At 48.5% G+C, this 18,882-nt stretch overlaps 1 protein-coding gene across 5 annotated transcripts; it reads right to left on the bottom strand.

The window, feature by feature from the left end:
- Window positions 1-1,999: 1,999 nt before the first annotated feature.
- DELE1 (DAP3 binding cell death enhancer 1) lies at window positions 2,000-18,614 on the bottom strand. Of its 5 annotated transcripts, none has more exons than XM_009449841.5 (13): window positions 18,178-18,614; window positions 17,455-17,569; window positions 16,627-16,744; window positions 13,854-14,001; window positions 12,412-12,570; window positions 12,078-12,163; window positions 11,878-11,974; window positions 8,744-8,886; window positions 7,750-7,908; window positions 7,562-7,654; window positions 4,807-4,966; window positions 3,399-3,638; window positions 2,000-2,599 (listed from the first exon to the last, which is right to left on the bottom strand). In XM_009449841.5, the coding sequence occupies exons 1-12, from the start codon at window positions 18,206-18,208 to the stop codon at window positions 3,400-3,402; spliced, it is 1,548 nt and encodes a 515-aa protein (XP_009448116.1). In that variant the 5' UTR covers window positions 18,209-18,614; the 3' UTR covers window positions 2,000-2,599; window position 3,399. The 5 variants fall into 5 exon arrangements, with proteins under 5 accessions (XP_009448116.1, XP_009448115.1, XP_024212530.1 ...); XM_009449840.5 differs by having other exon boundaries at window positions 2,000-2,647; window positions 18,178-18,373; XM_024356762.3 differs by lacking the exon at window positions 7,562-7,654 and having other exon boundaries at window positions 2,000-2,647; window positions 18,178-18,391.
- Window positions 18,615-18,882: the final 268 nt, after the last annotated feature.

Raw genomic sequence — 18,882 nt, 5'->3', positions numbered from 1 at the left:
GTGTACCTAGAAAATAGATAAGCATTTTCCAGCTCCTACTAAATTTTGGGTACAATGTGGGAGGAGTAGGACATGATCAGAAACACTCATGCAACAAACATTTTGTGTTTATTGAACAATTACTAAGTGCCAGAAGTAGCACAGGAAACCGTGTGTGTGTGTGTGTGTGCGTGTGTGTGTGTGTGTATGCGTGTGTGTGTGTGTGTGTATAGGCGGCGAGTGGGGGGCAATACAGAATTATTCATTCAAGTTATTTAAAATTATTCATTCAAATTACTTAAAGTACCTACTACGTGCTGGGTAGGCTTGGTGCTGGGCATTGGGTGGGGGGAGTTGAGTATAATCACTCACTTATTTGTTGAATGTATATTTACTGAACATCTGAGTGCCCCACACTATATTAGCACTAATGATATAGTGAACCAAATAGCCTTGTTCCCATCGTAGTGTCAGGACTCCCTGAAAACAGCATCTCCGGATAGGGAAACTGAGGCAGTAGAGCTTCCCACAAAGGTCTCACTGGTGAGGGCGCCGGGCTTTAACCCAGCATCCTGACCCAGGCTGGCCCTGCTGATGGGAGCCACCTCCCTCTCGTCCCCTCACACTTCCTCTGGGGCACTGATGATGAGTCATTAATAACAGAATTTTAATGGCAAAAGCACAGCAGTCCCCAACTCTGCCAATGAAGCCCATCCCCCTGGGGCTGGATCAAGACCGCAGTGACTGAACAGCCAAGGATTTTTGGTCCCTTGACAACACCTTTCTCACGACTCTGCCATCCTTCCCTTTCCACAGGAGAGGCCCTTCCTTTTTAAATTGGAGAGCTTAAAAATATCCTACCCCCAACCTTTGGCACCCCAAATTGAATCAGTATTTAGCTCAGTAGTGACTGAGTGGGAGGGAGAGCCACTCAAGGAGGGCTGCATCTGGCCTTCACCACAGGACGCCCAGTGGCCAGACTGTGAACCAGCCCTCGGCCCCAGCTATGGCTAGAAGTAGTCAGAAAATCCAAAATGACCACAGAGGGGAGGAGGCTGGGGAGTGGGGCTCCACAGGGAGGGCACACAGTGACATTTCACGCAGAGGGTGCCCCAGGAAGGCTCAAAAGCAATCTGTAGGGAAACGGGCTCTGGGCTCAACTCAGTGAGAGAAAACATTGGGTTAACCAAGTTCTTTACTGGAGGACTTCTTGGAACCTCAAATATGCTGATGTGTATTGTGAATCTATAAAAAGGGGACGTCTGGTGCAGCATTTCCCAAACTTATTTAACCACAGAAACCTTTTTTTGTTTGTTTTTTGGCAGAGAGCTTAGTGCACTGCACAGCTTAAAACCCTGAGCTTGAAACCTCAGGTTTCCTACCCTGCATGGGGCCTTGCACTCAGTGCTGGGGACACTGTAATACAAAGACAAGGACCCTGCTCCCAAGGAGTGCCATCTGTGGAAGGTGGCCATGTGCAGGGTCCAACAGTGGTGAGCCAGTGTGCAGGGCAGCCCTGAAAAGGAGGCAGGGAGCAGGCGAGGAGCTGGAGCTAGAGGACGCTTGGGCTCCCCGGGTGAAAGAGAGGTGCTAGGAAAGTATGGCAGGACCATAAGAAGTTGAGAGAGATGGGGTGGGAAGCAGAGAGGGAAACGTGGACAACTTTCCCCCCTCAAATCTTCTTGCCTTTGAATTGGCCAGGCTGGTTGGTCTCCACTCAGTCATGGGATTGTGGGGGTGGGCTCTCTATCCCCCCCAGCCCCCACTCTCAACCACATCTATGCTATTCAACTTGGGCTAACATCCAGAAGCCAGGGAATAGCTATTCACAAATTCAGTAATTGGACTCATTAGCATTGACTCAGAAATCTTTTTTTTTCCTAAGTCTCTCTCCTGGAGAAGCTTTTAAGATCCTTTAAATTGGTTAATGGAGAGTTTAGAGATGAGGACGGAGCCTCAGCTTTCAGCTCCCCCTGCCTGTCTCCCTGGCTCTTCCCAAAATACTCAAGGGCAAGAGTGATGAGATAATCCAATATCTGTTTTATTAAACACCTAGACATTTCTGGCACATGTTTCCCAAACGGGGACCTCAAAATCTACACTCTGCAGCTTTAAGACTCCTAGCATTCAATCTACATTTACTCTCCCATGGGTAGGACAGTCATAATGCTTTCACATAAAATTGCAGTATGAACTGATGGACAAGAACTGTGGGCCAGGAGTCAAGGAGGCCCAGGTCCTCATCCTGGCCCAGCCACTCATAAAGTCATGCAACCATGAGCATCACTGCCTCCTGGGCCAAAGTGAGCACAAAGGTCCTCTCTGTGGTGAAATGCCCTTGCATTTGTCTTCCAAGGTAGGAGGGCAGACACCATTGCCTTTGGTCTACAACTGAGGAAACAATATAGGGAGTCAGGTCACAGCTTCAAGGTGACATGGCCAGGCAAGTGGCAGAGCCAGACCTGGGTCTTCACACACTTTCCTCTTCTTGACTGTACTGGCGCAGGTGCTTAGGATTTGGGGGAAGGTGGGTGGGTATCTGGCCTCTTCTTTGGGACTCAAATTGTGATATCTCTCTGAGAACCCACAGGCTCCCTCTTTAGGGCTGAGGTGAGAAGTTCTGAAAGTCAAGCAGACACATCCAGGCATTTGGGCAAGAAACTTCTTCCTTCCAAATCAAAGGTGAAATGAAAACGATTATGAGCCCATGGGGGATGAACAGAGGTGAATGGTGGGCTAGTCTCGAGGATGGCCTAATTCACAGTTTCCTAAGTGTCAGCCATTCATGGAACCACCCCTGTCATTTTTGCTACCTCTCTGGATCTGTGCCCACTTTTATGTTATGTTTTTCTTTAAACTGATTCACTATTTTTTTTTTACAGTTAGCTTTATCCTAGACAGAACATCTATCAAACTACAGGTCAATATGCTAATCATATTTTTATATTATACATTAAATATATAACTACTGAAATAGAAAATATTAATTTGAATACCATCTAAAATCTTCTTGTGAACCAGGGATACACACATCAGACATTGGCAAACAGTAGTACAGATTTAAGTGTGAGAAAAACCGAGGCATAGGAAGGAAGAAGGTAAGTTATTTGCTCAAAGACAAAGGCTAAGGTGAGCACCAGGGTCTCTGGACCCTTCAGTAGGGTTTTTCATAGGTCACTGAATGCATCCTTTGGTGCACAGACCAGAAATGAATGTCAATGCATCCAAGACTCATCTGTGAGGCTACCAAGCGGGGGGAAAGATCAGTCACTTACCAGCCATGTACGTGAAATTGCTTGGGAACCTGAACTCCTGCTGGAATTTCTACCTGGAAAGGGTTGCTGATGCTCTATTTTTGTTATCCAACCTCCTGCCCCCTCTGGCCCCTAAGAGGCACCAGGGACTATGTTTTATCTCACCTTAGCCAAAACCTAGTCTTACAACACTCCTTTCCAGTGGGTAGGGGTGTGGGGGAATAGCCCTGCTGGAGGCTTCCAGGCTGGCTCCGAGATGCCCACTTCTGCAGAGGAGGCCAAGGTTGCCTGTGCTCGAGGCGTGTGGTAGGCGTGAGGTTCCTGCTAGCAGGGTGTTCAAGCTGCAGAGGGAGGGGCTGGAGAAAGACTTCAGTCCTGTAACTGTCAGGTCGCTGGGCCCCAGAGCTACAAGAAGAGGTGAGAGCAACTCTTACTCATGCTGTATATTCTTGGACTCCTACTTTGGAGCCAGCACTTCTTCAAGGGCTTGGTTCCCCAGGCATTGTTAACTCCCAACCCCAGTGACTCATGAGTGAGCAGGGCTCTTAGAGCCCTAGAAGGGTAATTCAGGCAACCTTGGGATATTGTCTGTCCTACAAAATCATCAGAGCAGCTACCATTTGTTCAATACCTACCGTGCTGTCAGGCTGTGCTAAGTCCCTTAGTGTCATCTCATTTCATCCTTATGACAACTTAATGAGTTAGGTGCTACCATTACCTTCATTTTCAGAGGTGAAGAAACTGAGGCACTAAGCCATGGAGTCCAAGTTCAGTGATAGTGGGGGTTAAAACTCAGGTTTGACTGGGCGCGGTGGCTCACACTTGTAATCCCAGCACTTTGGGAGGCCGAGGCGGGTGGATCGCCTGAGGTCAGGAGTTCGAAACCAGCCTGGCCAACATGGTGAAACCCAGACTCTACTAAAAATACAAAAAATTAGCCGGGGATCGTGGTGGGTGCCTGTAATCCCAGCTACTTGAGAGGCTGAGGCAGGAGAATCGCTTGAACCCGGGAGGCAGAGGTTGCAGTGAGCCAAGATTGCGCTATTGCACTCCAGCCTGGGCAACGAGAGTGAAACATCATCTCAAAAAAAAACAAAAAAAACTCAGGTTTGTCTTGACTCCAAAAGCTGCATTCTTTTTTTTTTTTTTTTTTTTTTTTTGAGACAGAGTCTTGCTCTGTCACCCAGGCTGGAGTGCAGTGGCGCGATCTCGGCTCACTGCAAGCTCTGCCTCCCGGGTTCATGCCATTCTCCTGCCTCAGCCTCCCGAGTAGCTGGGACCACAGGGTCCACACCACGCCCAACTAATTTTTTTTAATATTTTTAATAGAGACGGGGTTTCACCGTGTTAGCCAGGAGGGTCTCGATCTCCTGACCTGGTGATCCGCCAGTCTCGGCCTCCCAAAGTGCTGGGATTACAGGCGTGAGCCACCGTGCCCATCCCAAAAGCTGCATTCTTAGCCACCACTGGGGTTGGAAATGACTAGGAGACCAGAGACTACTGCTACCTACTTATCTGTCACAGAGTACTGAGCTCAGGGAATGAACCTGTTGGCTTGGACTTGGGTCTGTACCTGCAGCCTCCATGGAAAAGAGGGCTCGCAGCCTCTCCTGGGCGGCCTCATTTCCCAGAGCGGCTGACTGCTGGTAACATCTCAAGGCCTCTCCCAGATTCCTCTGCACACCAAGGCCTTTCTCATAGCAAATTCCAAGGTGGTACCTGCTCTGTGAGTCCTAAGGAGAAAATGGACAAACAGATACACACATGCAGGAATGAGGAACTGAAATGCTAAGGGAGGAGGAAGGTGAAGTCAGGCATGCTGGGACTTCATCCACACACGGTCAAGGCCCAGTCCTGGCCCGCCCCATAGCAAGGGATCTCAACTACGAAATGCCAGAGGCTCAGAGCTCACCCAACACAAAGGAGAGGGGGATCCCTCCACCCAGGGAGATTCCAGCCAGGGCAGTGTGGAGGCTTCTCTTGCATAGGCTGGCTGAAAGCATGCACAAAGAAGGCTACAGGAAACACTCAGGCCAGTTATAGCAAACCTGGGAGTCGGGCTCCTACGTTGCCCTGAAACAGCAAGGAGGCGAGGGTGGAGGGTTGTCTTCCCAAAGGCCCTGTGCCTTCCTGAATCTCTGCCTGGGAGGGCTGACAGAAAAGGAAACTCTTCTCCTTTAAAAAGCTATGCTTGGCCTGGGCGTGGTGGCTCACACCTGTAATCCTAGCACTTTGGGAGGGCAAGGTGGGCAGATCACGAGGTCATGAGTTGGAGACCAGTCTGCCCAACATAGTGAAACCCCGTCTCTAAAAATACAAAAAAAATTAGGCAGGTGTGGTGGTGTGCACCTGTAATCCTAACTACTCAGAAGGCTGAGGCAGGAGAATCGTGTGAACCCGGGAGGCGGAGGTTGCAGTGCGCTGAGATCGCGCCACTGCACTCCAGCCAGGGCGACAGTGTGAGACTCCGTCTCAAAAAAAAAAAAAAACGCTATGCTCTTTGCCCCAGCTCTGGATCCTCGATTCTCTCTCCTCTCTCTGAGAACTATGCTCCTGGGAGGAACAGGATCAGGTAGAGGGTGGGTGTCCAGCTGCATAGCCAGACTGTCTGCACTCCCATCACGGCTCTACCACTTAACAGCTGTGTTAACTCAGGCACGTGACTCTACCTCATGGTGCCTCAGTTTTCTTACCTATAAAGTGGGATGCTAATAGCACCTACCTTATTAGGTTGTTGCAAGGATTAAATACACTATATGAAAAGTGCTTACATTCACTATATGAATCATATTCACTCTCCCAATTAAAAAAACAAAACAAAACACTATTGACTCTCAACCATGGTCCAATTTCTCTTCTACCCTCCACAGTCAAACTTCTGGGAAGAGTTGTCTACACATTCTCCCCCTGCTTCTATAACACACAGGCCAAAAGTCTCTCCAACAAATATGACAGACTCATGCCTACAGACCAGGTTACAACACAGCAGTGGACACACGTAAGGCCAAAACACCACCCCTGCAACACTGCTCAGTACAAACCCAGAAAGACACAATTCCCTGTGGGGTGGAAGTGTGTTGGGTCTGAGTCCCAATACAGTGTCATATAGCAGGTGACAGATATCCTTTTGTACATTTCTCCTGCTAGCACGCTGGTCTGATTAAAGCAGGCCAGCATGCCCACAGTCTTGCCCTGCACATGGATGTGCAGACCTGCCCAACTTTGGAAGGCTCTGTGGGGCTCTTTCAAGGCAAGGCAGGTACAGCAGTGGATACCTGTTGGTGACATTGGTCCCCTTTTGACAGCTACTACAGATACTCTGGGCAACACAGAGTAGACAAGGAAAAGCATTCTGATGCCCAGGAGTTCAACGAAGCTATCAGTGTGTTGGCCAGAAAACAAAGGAAGCAGCAGTCCCCTATGTAGGGAGATTACAGTTCACACATATATTGCTTGATTTAATCCAAGACTCCTGGTCCTTCAAGATGCAACTCAAAAGACATACTGGTCAAATACACTTGAGGAAGACAGCAAATTACAGATGGCCTTTTCAGTGATCTACAGTGACATAAAGCTTTGAGACTTCCTGCATTAACTGTTTAACTCAGTATTTCCCAAACCCATCTAACCATTTTTTTCCTCTTATGACTTACAAGCATCCCAGAGAACTAATGCTTCATGGAACACATCTGAATTGTCTGAATGCCAATGACCCCAGTTCACAGACAACCAGACATCCCCACCCACCCCAAACTGAGCAGTGTTCCCTGTTTACTGTCTCCACTTGATGCGTCTTCTAATTTCCCTGGGTTACCATCACTTGTAATGATGCGTTTCTCACGTGTACAGGTTTCACAGCACTGTCACACCTGTTAGTTATCTCAGTTAGATTTTGATCCTCACAACCACCCTGTGAAGTACTGGACAGGTAAGGCAAGCATTATTATTCTGATTTTAAAGACGAGGAAACAGGTTTGAATCAAGAAGTGACCAGGCCCAGTAGTGTGCTGGTAAATGTTGAACAACTGGCTCTCGAGGAGGGAAAAAGCCCTGTTTTATGGCATTTAGCAATTTCTGTGGTGCAAATATTCCCACCATAGCAGATTTTAAGCTGCCAACAGCTCTCACAGCCTGGTGCAAGCCAGCTCTGGCGTGCTACTGCAACTGCCCAACGGTCACACAGTAAGTCAGTGAGCGCTAAGGCTTGAAGCCAGGCCAAGGCTCCTATCCAACAATCTCCTAAGAACAGAAGAACTCAGTACCAGTTCCAAAATCCCTTCTCTTATCAGGCTTCATCCCCAACATGCTTGTCCACTGAGATCGCATACCCCATTGTTGGCTGCAAGCCAAAGATATTTCACAGCTCTCTGCTTATCCAGGTAGGGCTCCTTGGTGAAAAGCACCCCGAGGAAAGCTTGGGCCTGTGGTCAAGGAGGAAGGAAAAGAAGGCATCTTGGTCACTTTCAGGCTCCACAGGCCTCAGAGACCTTGAACAGACCCTGCCAATGGCACTCACCTCTCTCAAGCCTGAGTCTGCAGCCTGCTTCAGCAAGGACACTGCCCTCTGCCGCTCAGGGTTCCACGAAGAGGCTGGGTCTCGTAGTAGGCACCTGGCATAGCGGTACTGAGCCAGGCTGTGGCCCTGACTGGCAGCCAACTGATAATAAAGGACCGCCTGGGGCAAAGGGAGAAACACCCAGTCGGCTGGCAACTCTGTAAGCATCTTTTGCACTCAGTGAAATTTTTAAAAATTATTTTAATTAAATAATACATAATAATTATAGACTAGTCAGAAAATTCAGATAAGCCAAAATTTAAAAGTATAAACCAAAAATAGAAACATAAAATCCCAAGAAATTCAGCCTCCTAAAGATCATTCTTGCTTAAAATTTTAGCATACAGCCTTGCAAATATCTTCTCACATATATGTGTTAGACATACTCACACACATACCTTTTAGAGATCTACGCATTTGCACACACATATGTGTGGGGGGGGGGCAGAGAGAGAGACTTAGATCACACTATACTACTTTATAACCTATTTTTTTAACTTTAATAGTACACCATGAATGTCTTTCCCTGACATACAGATCTAGCACATCATTTTAAGGCCCAAATAGATGTAATTAACCAGTTTTCCATTGAAGAAACTTTCAGGTTTTTTTGGGTTTTTTTGCCTTCACATACAACTCTACGAAATACATTCTTATATATAACCTCTTTGTGTTCTTATCCCACTTTTTAAAAATTAATTAATCCATTCATCAAGATGCTATTCTAGGCTGAGGATATAGTTGCAAAGAAGAAAGGCAAAATCCCTGCCCTCCCTGAATTTTGAGTCTAAATTCCTGGAAGTTAGGAGCTTCTTTCTTATTTTTCCTTCGCAGCTGGGCTAGAACCAAGTGGAGATAAGAAGCCAAACTTTCCCCCATCCCTGCCCACTGCTCATTTCTAGACATCAATCTCAGCAGCCCAGCACAGGAGGCGGGCTTGGGGGCAGGGGAATACCTTGCTAATGTCCCTGGGGGTGCCTCTGCCATGCTCATGACACAAGCCCGCATTGTACTGCGCTTTGCTGTAGCCGCGGGCTGCAGCTTTCTGGAAATAAGAAAAGGCTGCCGTGTGGTCGCCACTCTTCATGTTCTCTGTTCCTGTAAGAAGGCACAGGGCACAAACACAGCTTCCTCAGTGAACTTCCCCACACCCTCAGCCAGGTACCTACAGACTCCTCATCTGATCCTTCTCCCTTTCTTTTTTTGTGCCAGACACTTTACATATATATATATATATATATATTTTTTTTTTTTTTTTTTTTTTTTTTTGAGATGGAGTCTTGCTCTGTTGCCCAGGCTGGAATGCAGTGGCGCAATCTCAGCTCACTACAACCTCCACCTCCTGAGTTCAAACGATTCTCCTGCCTCAGCCTCCCAAGTAGCTGGGTTTACAGATGCCTGACCCCATGCCTGGCTAACTTTTGTATTTTTAGTAGAATTGGGGTTTCACCATGTTGGCCAGGCTTGTCTCAAACTCTTGATCTCAGGTGATCCACCTGCCTCGGCCTCCCAAAGTGTCGGGATTACAGGCGTGAGCCACTGTGCCTGGCCTTTGCATATATTTCTATCTTCTAAATATTTCACTGGTTTGCCATGGACAGCAGTGGGTTCTGCCCTACTATAAACCATTCCTCCTTCTCTTGGTAATAGCATCTAGATTTCCCATTGGGAACAACCCCTCCCCTAGTGCTGTCAATCAATGTGCTTGTGTTCTTCCTAACCACGGAGGTTCTTTCTCAGGAATCTGAACCTTGATCTGGTTGGGACAAGGAGAGAAAACAGCCCTTGTAGGTTTATTCTGACAGCAGCACTCTGAAGATACTATCAGCTGCTGCCTCTTAGGTCTCTGGAGCTTCCCTGATTCCTGTCCTTTCTGAGGCTTGGCAGGTCAATAGATCCCAATAGATTCCTTTTATGTTTAAGTTAGCCAGAGTGGGTTTAGGTTGCTCATAACCAACAAACCCTAACTGATACAAGTGATACTGTTAATCTTGTTTCATGAAGAAATTGGGAGCGGTAATACAGCAGTGTCAAGACCTGAATGCAGGCACATCCAACCCCAAAGCCCATGCTCTTTTCATTGCCCAAACAAAAAGGAAACAGGAAAGGATGAGGGCACGCCCAATTCTCAACTCAAAGCCTTTGCTTCAATTGTCTCTCCTGCCTGGGATCTTTCTTTCCGCCTCCACCATCAAAGCTCCCATCCTGTGTCTGCTCTAAACCTTCGGACCACACTCAGGCTTTAAACACTTTTTTTGGCACTTACTTAATATACCAAGCCTTTTTCTACAAACTAAACTGTTTCAAAAGTACAAGTCCTGTCTCCTCAATTAGACTGTAAAATCCTGGAGGCAGAAGCAGAAAAAGAATGTAGAAGAAATAATTTTGCCTAGGGTGAAGGCGCCATACAAATGCAAAACATGATTATGGCTTATGCTCCTTTCGCGTTCTGCCACCGTGCCAAGCGCTTGCTGAATAAATGAATATATGAATGAAGGGATGGGCAAGTAAATTCTGAGAAGAGATACTTTGCCCATCAAAATCACATAAAGCTCATGAGGGAGAAACCAGGTTCCATTCAGCCAGCAGTGAATTAAATAAAGTTGCCTCCTTGCTGCCTGAAAACTCACTGTCCAGGGTTGACAGAGCCCTCTGCCCTTGGGGAGAAGACTCAAGAGTGCAAAGGATCCCACCATCCTCCTGTTTCCCACCTGGCTCATTAATATACCCAGATCCATCTACTCTTCTTGCTCTCTTCTTTCTCTCATCTAGACCACGCCACTGACATGTTTTGTTCAGCCGTCACCAACAGCGCCTGCCTCGTCTCCTTTTTCCCCTCTGGCAATCCTACAATCCATGTCTGTCTACATGGCAGCCAGAGAGATCTTTGGAAAAGTACATCAGATCATGTGGCTGCCCCCTTTCCTGCTCCTGCTTAAAGCCCTCCAAAGACTTCCTGTCTCACTTAGAAAATCCACACTCTTTACTGTGGCTCAGAAGACCTCACCTGATCTGACCCCTGCCTGCTTTTCTGGCTTTATCTCCTTCCGCCCTTCCCAAGATCTCTAAGCTCCAGCCACACTCACTTTTCTTTTGTTCCTTTAGCAATCAAAATCCAATCCTGCCTCAGGACTTTTGCGCTTACTGTTCCCGCCACTTGGAAAGCTCTTTCTCCAGATTGAAACAAAAGTGGCTGTCTTTGTGACAGGTCTTAGATCAAAGGTCTTCTGCTCAGTGAGGACTTCTAAATCAAAAACTGCTCCTTGCTCAAGTCACTAACACATTCCTTTATTTTCTTCATAACATCTATCAACATCTGAAATTCTCTTTTTCTCAATTATTGTTTTTCTGCTCCCTGAGAATAAGGACTTTGTCTTGTAAATCACTGTATCCCCAGTACCTAAAACAGGAGCTGGCAAAAGGTAAATGCTCAATAAATTTGTTGTGAATGAAAACCAGCCTCTTGCCTATCTGCCCACTAGACCCCAATAGATGCTGTGGGGAGTCTGAGTCTCCGCATTAGAAGGCCTAAAATGAGCCAAGTTACTGCAAAGAACAGGACAAATGGTGGAAGGGTATTTGGAGTCCCCACATGAGGGTTAAGAGGTTCCTGTTCACACATCGAGGATCTGCTCCAAACCCCAGGAGCCTGTTCTTTCCTAAGTGTGGCAGAGAATGCTGCGTGCCCTCCAAGATTTATTTTTTCCTTCATACACAGTAACTAGTCTCCTCTGTGGCGAGGTGTGGCCATGTGCCTATATTCTGGACAAGGATTTGTGCAACGTCTAGATTAAAGGGAAGGAGTGATCCTTTAGCTTCCCTACCTTGCCCCGACCAGCTGGCTAGAATACGGACAGGAGGGCAGGAGCTGGAATTGCCAAACTGCGCCTCAAGATGGGAGCCAGTTTTAAAAATGGCAGGACACATCTGCATAAGAATGGGTCCCTGCCATGCCAGATTTGGTCTACCTACCTGGGAGAAAATAAAATCTCTCGTTTAAGCCACTCCCTATCTTGACTATATCTGACCTACCCCATACCCTTTCCATTTTCCCACCCTCCTGCCTTGGGGCAGGGTCCATTTGGTTACCCAGGAAGTTGAAAGCGATGGAAACACTGAGCTGGAAGAGCTGCTGAATGGAAGTCACAGCCTCCTCAAGGGAAAGAGTTTTTGATTTATCTTGTTCCTGGGAAAGAAATATAAAAGACTCACCAAGGGATGGTTTACCGGGATTGCCACCTGCCCAAGAGAATGTTATGGGGATCCAGGTGGCCAAATCTGGATAATACCTTTTCACCAGTGGGCTGAGGCTGGGCTGGTTTTGCCTCGGACTCGATGCTACTACTGGCATGCAGGAAGCCAAAATCACCGGGACCTGCAAGGCAAAGGCCGACACCCGGCCAGGGCAAAGGAGAAAGTTGTACTTCTTTTCTCCAACTCTCCCAGTCTATCCAGGCTTTCCAGCCAGCACCCTTGCCAGGAACCGAAATAACCCTGAATCACCTCACAAGGCATGGGACCTCACAGGAGTGCCAATTCCCTTCGCAGCAAACAACGTCCATCTTGCCCAGCTCGCCACCACCGCCCCCTGCCTTCTGCTGATTCCATGAGGCAGGGACATACCTTCCTCAGAGGGGTCCTGAGGACGAGCTCCTCTCAAAGAGTTGTGTGAGAAGTTCCGGGGCTGAGCTGAGGCTTCTTCCTGGCCAAGCCTGGGTTCCCTGAGGCCAGTGTGCCTGGGAGCTGGGCCATCGGGGCTGGGGAGGATGTGTTGTCGCAGTGCTGGAAAGAGCCAGCAAGAGTAGTCAGGTCTGGGCCAGGCGCGATGGCTCACACCTATAATCACAGCACCTTGGGAGGCCGAGGCGGGTGGATCACCTGAGGTCAGGAGTTCAAGACCAGCCTGGCCAACATGGTGAAACCCCAACTGTACTAAAAATACAAAAAATTAGTGGGGTGTAGTGGCACATGCCTATAATCCCAGCTACTCAGGAGGCTGAGGCAGGAAAATTGCTTGAACCCAGGAGGCGGAGGTTGCAGTGAGCCAAGATCACACCACTGCACTCCAGCCTGGGTGACAGAGCAAGACTGTGTCTCAAAAGAAAAAAAAAGAGTGATCAGGTCAGAAGAGGATCAGTGCAGGCTGCTCGGGCTTGACTGAGTCCTCCCTGAGGTTTTAGAGGCCATAGGAAGAATTTTAAAACTCCTGTGACACTTCCTTCACACTCCTCCTCCTCTGTTTCCTTGGCTTCCCTCCAGAGGAGTCTAGAGGGGCCTGTATTTGTGCTGATCTCCCACCCTAAGCATCAATCACTCCTCTGCCTAAATTCTTCAGTGGCAGGGAGGCATCTACCTTACTCACTGTTGTAGCCCCAGTACCTAGCACTTTCTTTGATAGCAATATTGCTAATGATTATCATCATAATAAGGACAAGAACTAATGCTTAAACTAATAATTACTACACACTTACTATGTGTCAGGCACTGCCCTAAGTCCTTGACATGTATTAACTCATTTAGTCCTCCCAAGAAACCTATGGGGTGGGTTTTATTATTACCCCAATTTATAGATAAAGAAACCGAGGCAGAAGGAAGTTAAAAGTGACTTGTTCAGGGACATAAGACTAGTATGCAGCAATTTTGGGACTTGAACCTCTATAACCTGACTCCAGAGCCTCAACCACTAGGCTATGTTGCTTCTGCACCATGGCACATAATAGGTGCTCAATAAAGATTCATTTATTTATGAATGACTGAGTGACTGACCAGAGAATAATTTAACTGGTTGAATGTGGGCCAGGAAGCCACACCCAGAATCTAAAGTAGTCTGGACCCTGTGGGCCTCCCTTGGTTGGAGGTGATGGGAGGAAATGGAAAGACACTGAGGGGCAGGTGTGGCCCATGCCCTGGGTGGATAGAACTTCCCCACATTCCTCTTCCTCTGACTTCAGATAGGAAAGGCAAGGAGCTGCTGATGGCTCTTTTCCTGAGGTGTGTCCAGAGACGCTTCCTGGCCCAGAGAAACGCCCAGCCCAGCCCTCCTGTCCCTAGGACTGAGAACTCACAGGAGCATGGGTGCCACAAGGGAGATGAGAGGAAACGGTCCAGGGGACTGTGCCAGGAGCAGTGTTCTACCCGCTGAGGTCCTGCTGGCAGGGATGCCTGGAAGTGGATCTGCCTTGCCAGCTGCAGGGCCAGCACAGCCAGAGTACCCTGGGAAAGACAGCACGTTAAGGACACAGTCCTTCACCAATCAACTCCATCAGACCCGGCCTTATTCTCAAACATCACTTCCTCAGGAAATCCAGGTGGGGCAGCTCCCCGACTACAAACTTTCACAACACCCTAACTTCTCTGGAGCCCTGACCACACTGGCATTTAAACAATCATCTCTACATTTATTTATCTAAGGTCTGTCTCTCCTGTTAGTCTATAAGCACGACATGGGCAGGGACCATGTGTGTTTTACTCACCAATGTATCTCTGGTGCCCAAGTATAGCACAGTGCTAATATATAGTAGGGACCTAATAAGTACAACCTGAATAAATGCTTGATCAAGTGACTAAATAAGCGAAGACTAAGCAGGCAAAAAGATAATGGGGTAGGTTGGCACCTAGTTGCAAATATAGCAACAGGTCAGAGTTCCCCATTAGGCTCTCTTTCCAGTCTTGCACAACCCCTCCTTCCACCAACTCCCATTCCCCCAGTGAAGTCACCCCAGCACACACACATCTCCAGGTGTAAGCTTTGTAAAGGTGTTTCTTCTCTGACAGGTCTGCAGAAGACCTGAGCTAGCTCTTATCCCAGAGACTCCTTGGTTTTCCCTGTCTCCTGTCTCTCCTTATGTTATGCTTAAGAAGGTTGACCCAGGGTCGGGTGCAGTGGCTCATGCCTGTAATCCCAGCACTTGGGAGGCTGAGGCAGGTGGATCACTTGAGGCCAGGAGTTGAAGACCGGCCAACATGGAGAAACTCTGTTCCACTAAAAATACAAGAATTAGCCAGGCGTGGTGGGGCACACCTGTAATCCCAACTACTCGGAGGTTGAGGCATGAAAATTGCTTGAACCTGGGAGGCAGAGGTTGCAGTGAGCCAGGATCGCATCACTGCGCTCCAGCCTAAAAAAAACACACAGGTTGACCCAGATACTTACTTGTTGCTCCAGGCACTGCATACAATAGCAAGTAAGACAGACATAATTTCTGCCCTCATGAAGTTTATATCTTGTGTTTAGAAAGACAAAACACAACTACAGAGAGAAATAGAGTAATTACTAATGATGTTAAATGCCAAGAAGGAAACTAATCAGAGAGTTACACAGAGCATAAAAGGGGTCCTGACAAGACAAGGAGTCAGGGAAAGCCTGTCTGTGGGGGTGACGTGTGGGCTAAGGCCAGAAGAAAAGGCACCAGCATTGTGAAGAACAGAGACAAGTATCCATGGTACTGAGGACAGCTTGCGTGCAGACCCTTTCATATGAGCAGTAGTGACAGAGCACAGGGATGGCACTGGGACTTCTGGAATCCAGGCCCACTTCCTACTTCTCACTATGGGACAGCCCTAGGGCCCAGATCTTCTTTGGCAACATGGGAAAATGCTCCTCTCTTCAGGGTATGATATGGCCTTAGTCCACAGCTCCCCATAGAGGGGTAACCCTGTCATGGGGACATCCCAGGCTCAGCTCTGCTGATGACACCAATTTACAGATGAGAAAGCCAAGGGTCACAGAGGTCAAGTCATTTGTCCAAAGTACCCAGCACAAAAGCAGCAGGGATGAGCTGTGACAAACATGAGAGTGATGTGTGTGTCAACTTCATTCAGAAGATCTTATAAGCAGAACTTCTACCTGGAACATTGCCTGAAAAGCGAAGACTCTGCCCTATGAGACCTAGTGTTCACTAGTAAGAATCTGACCTTATAGATCAGGTTCAACAAATATTTTTGAGCAACCATTACGGGCTAGGCTCTGTATTTGATGCAGCAACCGAGCAGTAGAACATGAACTCCAGAGTTAAATCTGGCTCCTTCACTTAACAGGTATGAGACCCTACCCATGTTACCTAATATTTCAGAGCCTGAGATTCCTCATCTGTAAAATGAAGGTGATATTTCCCTTGTAAGATTTTTGTAAGGATTACGCAAGATAATGCATGTATAATACTTTACATTAATAAATAATGCTATAAGGCTGGGCGCGGTGGCTCACAGCTGTAATCCCAGCACTTTGGGAGGCCGGGGTGGGTGGGTCACTAGGTCAGGAGTTCGAGACCATCCTGGCCAAAATGGTGAAACCCCGTCTCTACTAAAAACACAAAAATTAGCCAGGCATGGTGGCACGTGCCTGTAATCCCAGCTACTTGGGAGGCTGAAGCAGGAGAATTGCTTGAATCCGGGAGACGGAGGTTGCAGTGAGCCAAGATCATGCCACTGCACTTCAGCCTGGGCGACAGAGAAAGACTCTGTCTCAGAAAAAAATAATAATTTAAAAATAAAAAAAATGAATAATAAAAAAAGATGCAATGTATTATTATTATTTATTGTAAGATCCATGAAGGCAAGAATATATCTATCTTGTTCTCTGCTATGTCCGTAGTGACTAGCAAAAATGCCTGGCCCAGAGAAGGTGTTACATAAATGTTTACTGAATGAAATGAGGAAAACATACATGGCAGGGGTGTGGAAAGTGGCAATATCTCCTTGAATATGCTCCAATACCATGGGTTACTTGTTAAATGGACACAGTGATTCCCTAGCCCTTGTTCCAGGTTCGGCTGTATACCCATGAAGGATCATTCTCATCTACACTGAAGGTCAAGGACCAGGCTGGGGAAGCCTTACCCAAGATATGGCATCCCATAGGGTGTTCGGGGAGACACGGGAAGACATCCATTGGAAGGCATCCTTCCATCCATGGGACCTTGGACCCCCGCTCGTGCCTGGGCCATGGGGACCTGACCTAGATGATGAAATAAGAGGCTATCAAGTAGGGGCAAAGGGAGACCAGGGACTGGGTGCAGTGGCTCACACCTGTAATCCCAACAATCTGGGAGGCTGAGGTGGGTGGATCACGAGGTCAGGAGTTCAAGACCAGCCTGGTCAAGATGGTGAAACCCCATCTCTACTAAAAATATAAAAACTGGCTGGGCACAGTGGCTCACACTGTAATCCCAGCACTTTGGGAGGCTGAGGCGGGCAGATCATGAGATCAGGAGATCAAGACCATCCTGGCTAACATGGTGAAACCCCGTCTCTACTAAAAATACAAAAAAAAATAGCCAGGCGTGATGGTACATGCCTGAAATCCCAGCTACTTGGGAGGCTGAGGCAGCAGAATCGCTTGAACCCAGGAGGCGGAGGTTTCAGTGAGCCAAGATCGCGCCACTGCACTCCAGCCTGGGCGACAGAGCGAGACTCTGTCTCAAAAAAAATAAAATAAAATAAAAATTAGCAGGGTGTGGTGACGGGTGCCTGTAATCCCAGCTACTTGGGAGGCTGAGGCAGAGAACTGCTTGAACCTGGGAGGCGGAGGTTGCAGTGAGCCGAGATTGCCCCACTGCACTCCAGACTGGGTGACAGAATGAGACTCCATCTCAAAAAACAAAAAACAAAATTTTAAAAAAAGGGTGACTAGGGGAGGAAATGAGTGGTAAAATGGCAGTATCTTACCTGTCGAGGTTAGGCACAGGAACCAGCAAAGTGGAGGAGGTAGTCTGAGGCCCATCTGGGCTGGTGGACTTAGGAGTCACCCTCCAGAGGCTAGGTCCCAGTGTACGGGGAAGAGCTGTACAGAACAACCAAAACTCAGGCACCTCAACAAGAACCCAGGAATCACTGTCATCTGCCTCAGCAGAGGTTCTTAAACATGGATACACATGGGGATCTTTTATCTACTACAGATTCTAGGGTAGTACCCCAGAACCAATAAACTAAGATTTCTCAGGGTAGAGCATCCACGTTTTTTAAAAGCGCCCATGTGATTCTGCTGGTCTCCTGTGGATGCCAACCACTGTTCTAAGATGACCAAACGTTCATACATATACTCTCACTAATGTTTGGGGCTCTTTGACTCTAAACCTCTCCTCTCTTCACTGGCTATGCCTACTCCATTGGCCCCTAATCCTCTTTCATTCATTCAGTCCACCATCTCCTGCCATTGGACTCCTCCCCCTCCCAACAGTCCTACCAACTTCTTGGACTCCACCCGCTTCTAGCTAGGCCCATCCACATCTCAAATTCCAACAGCCCCTGACTTCCCCGCCCTCTTTCAAGCCCCGCCTTCCTTGGCTCTAACCCTGCCCACGATCGCTTCGGCTGTTTCCTCGGGCCCGCCCCCACTCCAGTTCGGTCTTTGCGGCCCAGAGTGACGCTGGTTGCTTGGACGTCCCTTACCTCGGCCCAGGAGTCCCGGGAGGCGCCACATGTCGCTGCCAGCACCACAGAGAGCTCGCAGCCGAAAGCGCGAGACCAAACCTTGGGACAGCGGCTAGAAAGGCCGCCGCGATGCCCCGAGTGGCCGAGTACCCGAGGAAGCTCTGAGCTGGCCAATTAGAAGGGAGCCCGGCCGGAAAGACGGCGCTGCAGAGAGGAAGTGCAGGGCGGAGGCGTATTCGGGGCCAGCGGGGCGGTGACGTGCGGCAAGGGCATGGGGATGTGGGCCCAGGCTTCCGTGGGGGATGTCCTTGGCGTTCCCAAGCCGAGGCAGGGGACCGCAGGTGGCGAAGCGAGCCACCCGGAAGCGGGACCTTCGAGAAGTGGGGCTGGAGCGGCTTCAGGGAAGTAAGAGGACCTTGCAGACCGTGAGGCCGCGAACCAGGAAAGGCTTCCCCAGGCCCTAGGCTTAAGGAAGTGGGAGTAACCAGGCTCCATGGGCGGAGGAGAGGACCCCCGGGGTCCCACAAATGAAGCCAGTAGGCCGGGCTTCCGTCCAAGGCCACCTGCCTGGAGATGCCAGGCCAGGGCCCGACTGCGTAGGCGATGAGAAACCGCACAGGGCAAGGCTTTGATTCTGGGTTCTAGCTCCGGTCCAGCTTTATCTCACTGTGCAGCTTCATGCCAACCCCTTACCTTGTCCGGGCCCCAATACGCGCCAGATAG

This window comes from Pan troglodytes, chromosome 4 (genome assembly GCF_028858775.2).
Source record: "Pan troglodytes isolate AG18354 chromosome 4, NHGRI_mPanTro3-v2.0_pri, whole genome shotgun sequence".
In the NCBI taxonomy this organism is placed as follows: domain Eukaryota; kingdom Metazoa; phylum Chordata; class Mammalia; order Primates; family Hominidae; genus Pan; species Pan troglodytes.
This window is presented reverse-complemented; position numbering and strand designations above follow the sequence as displayed.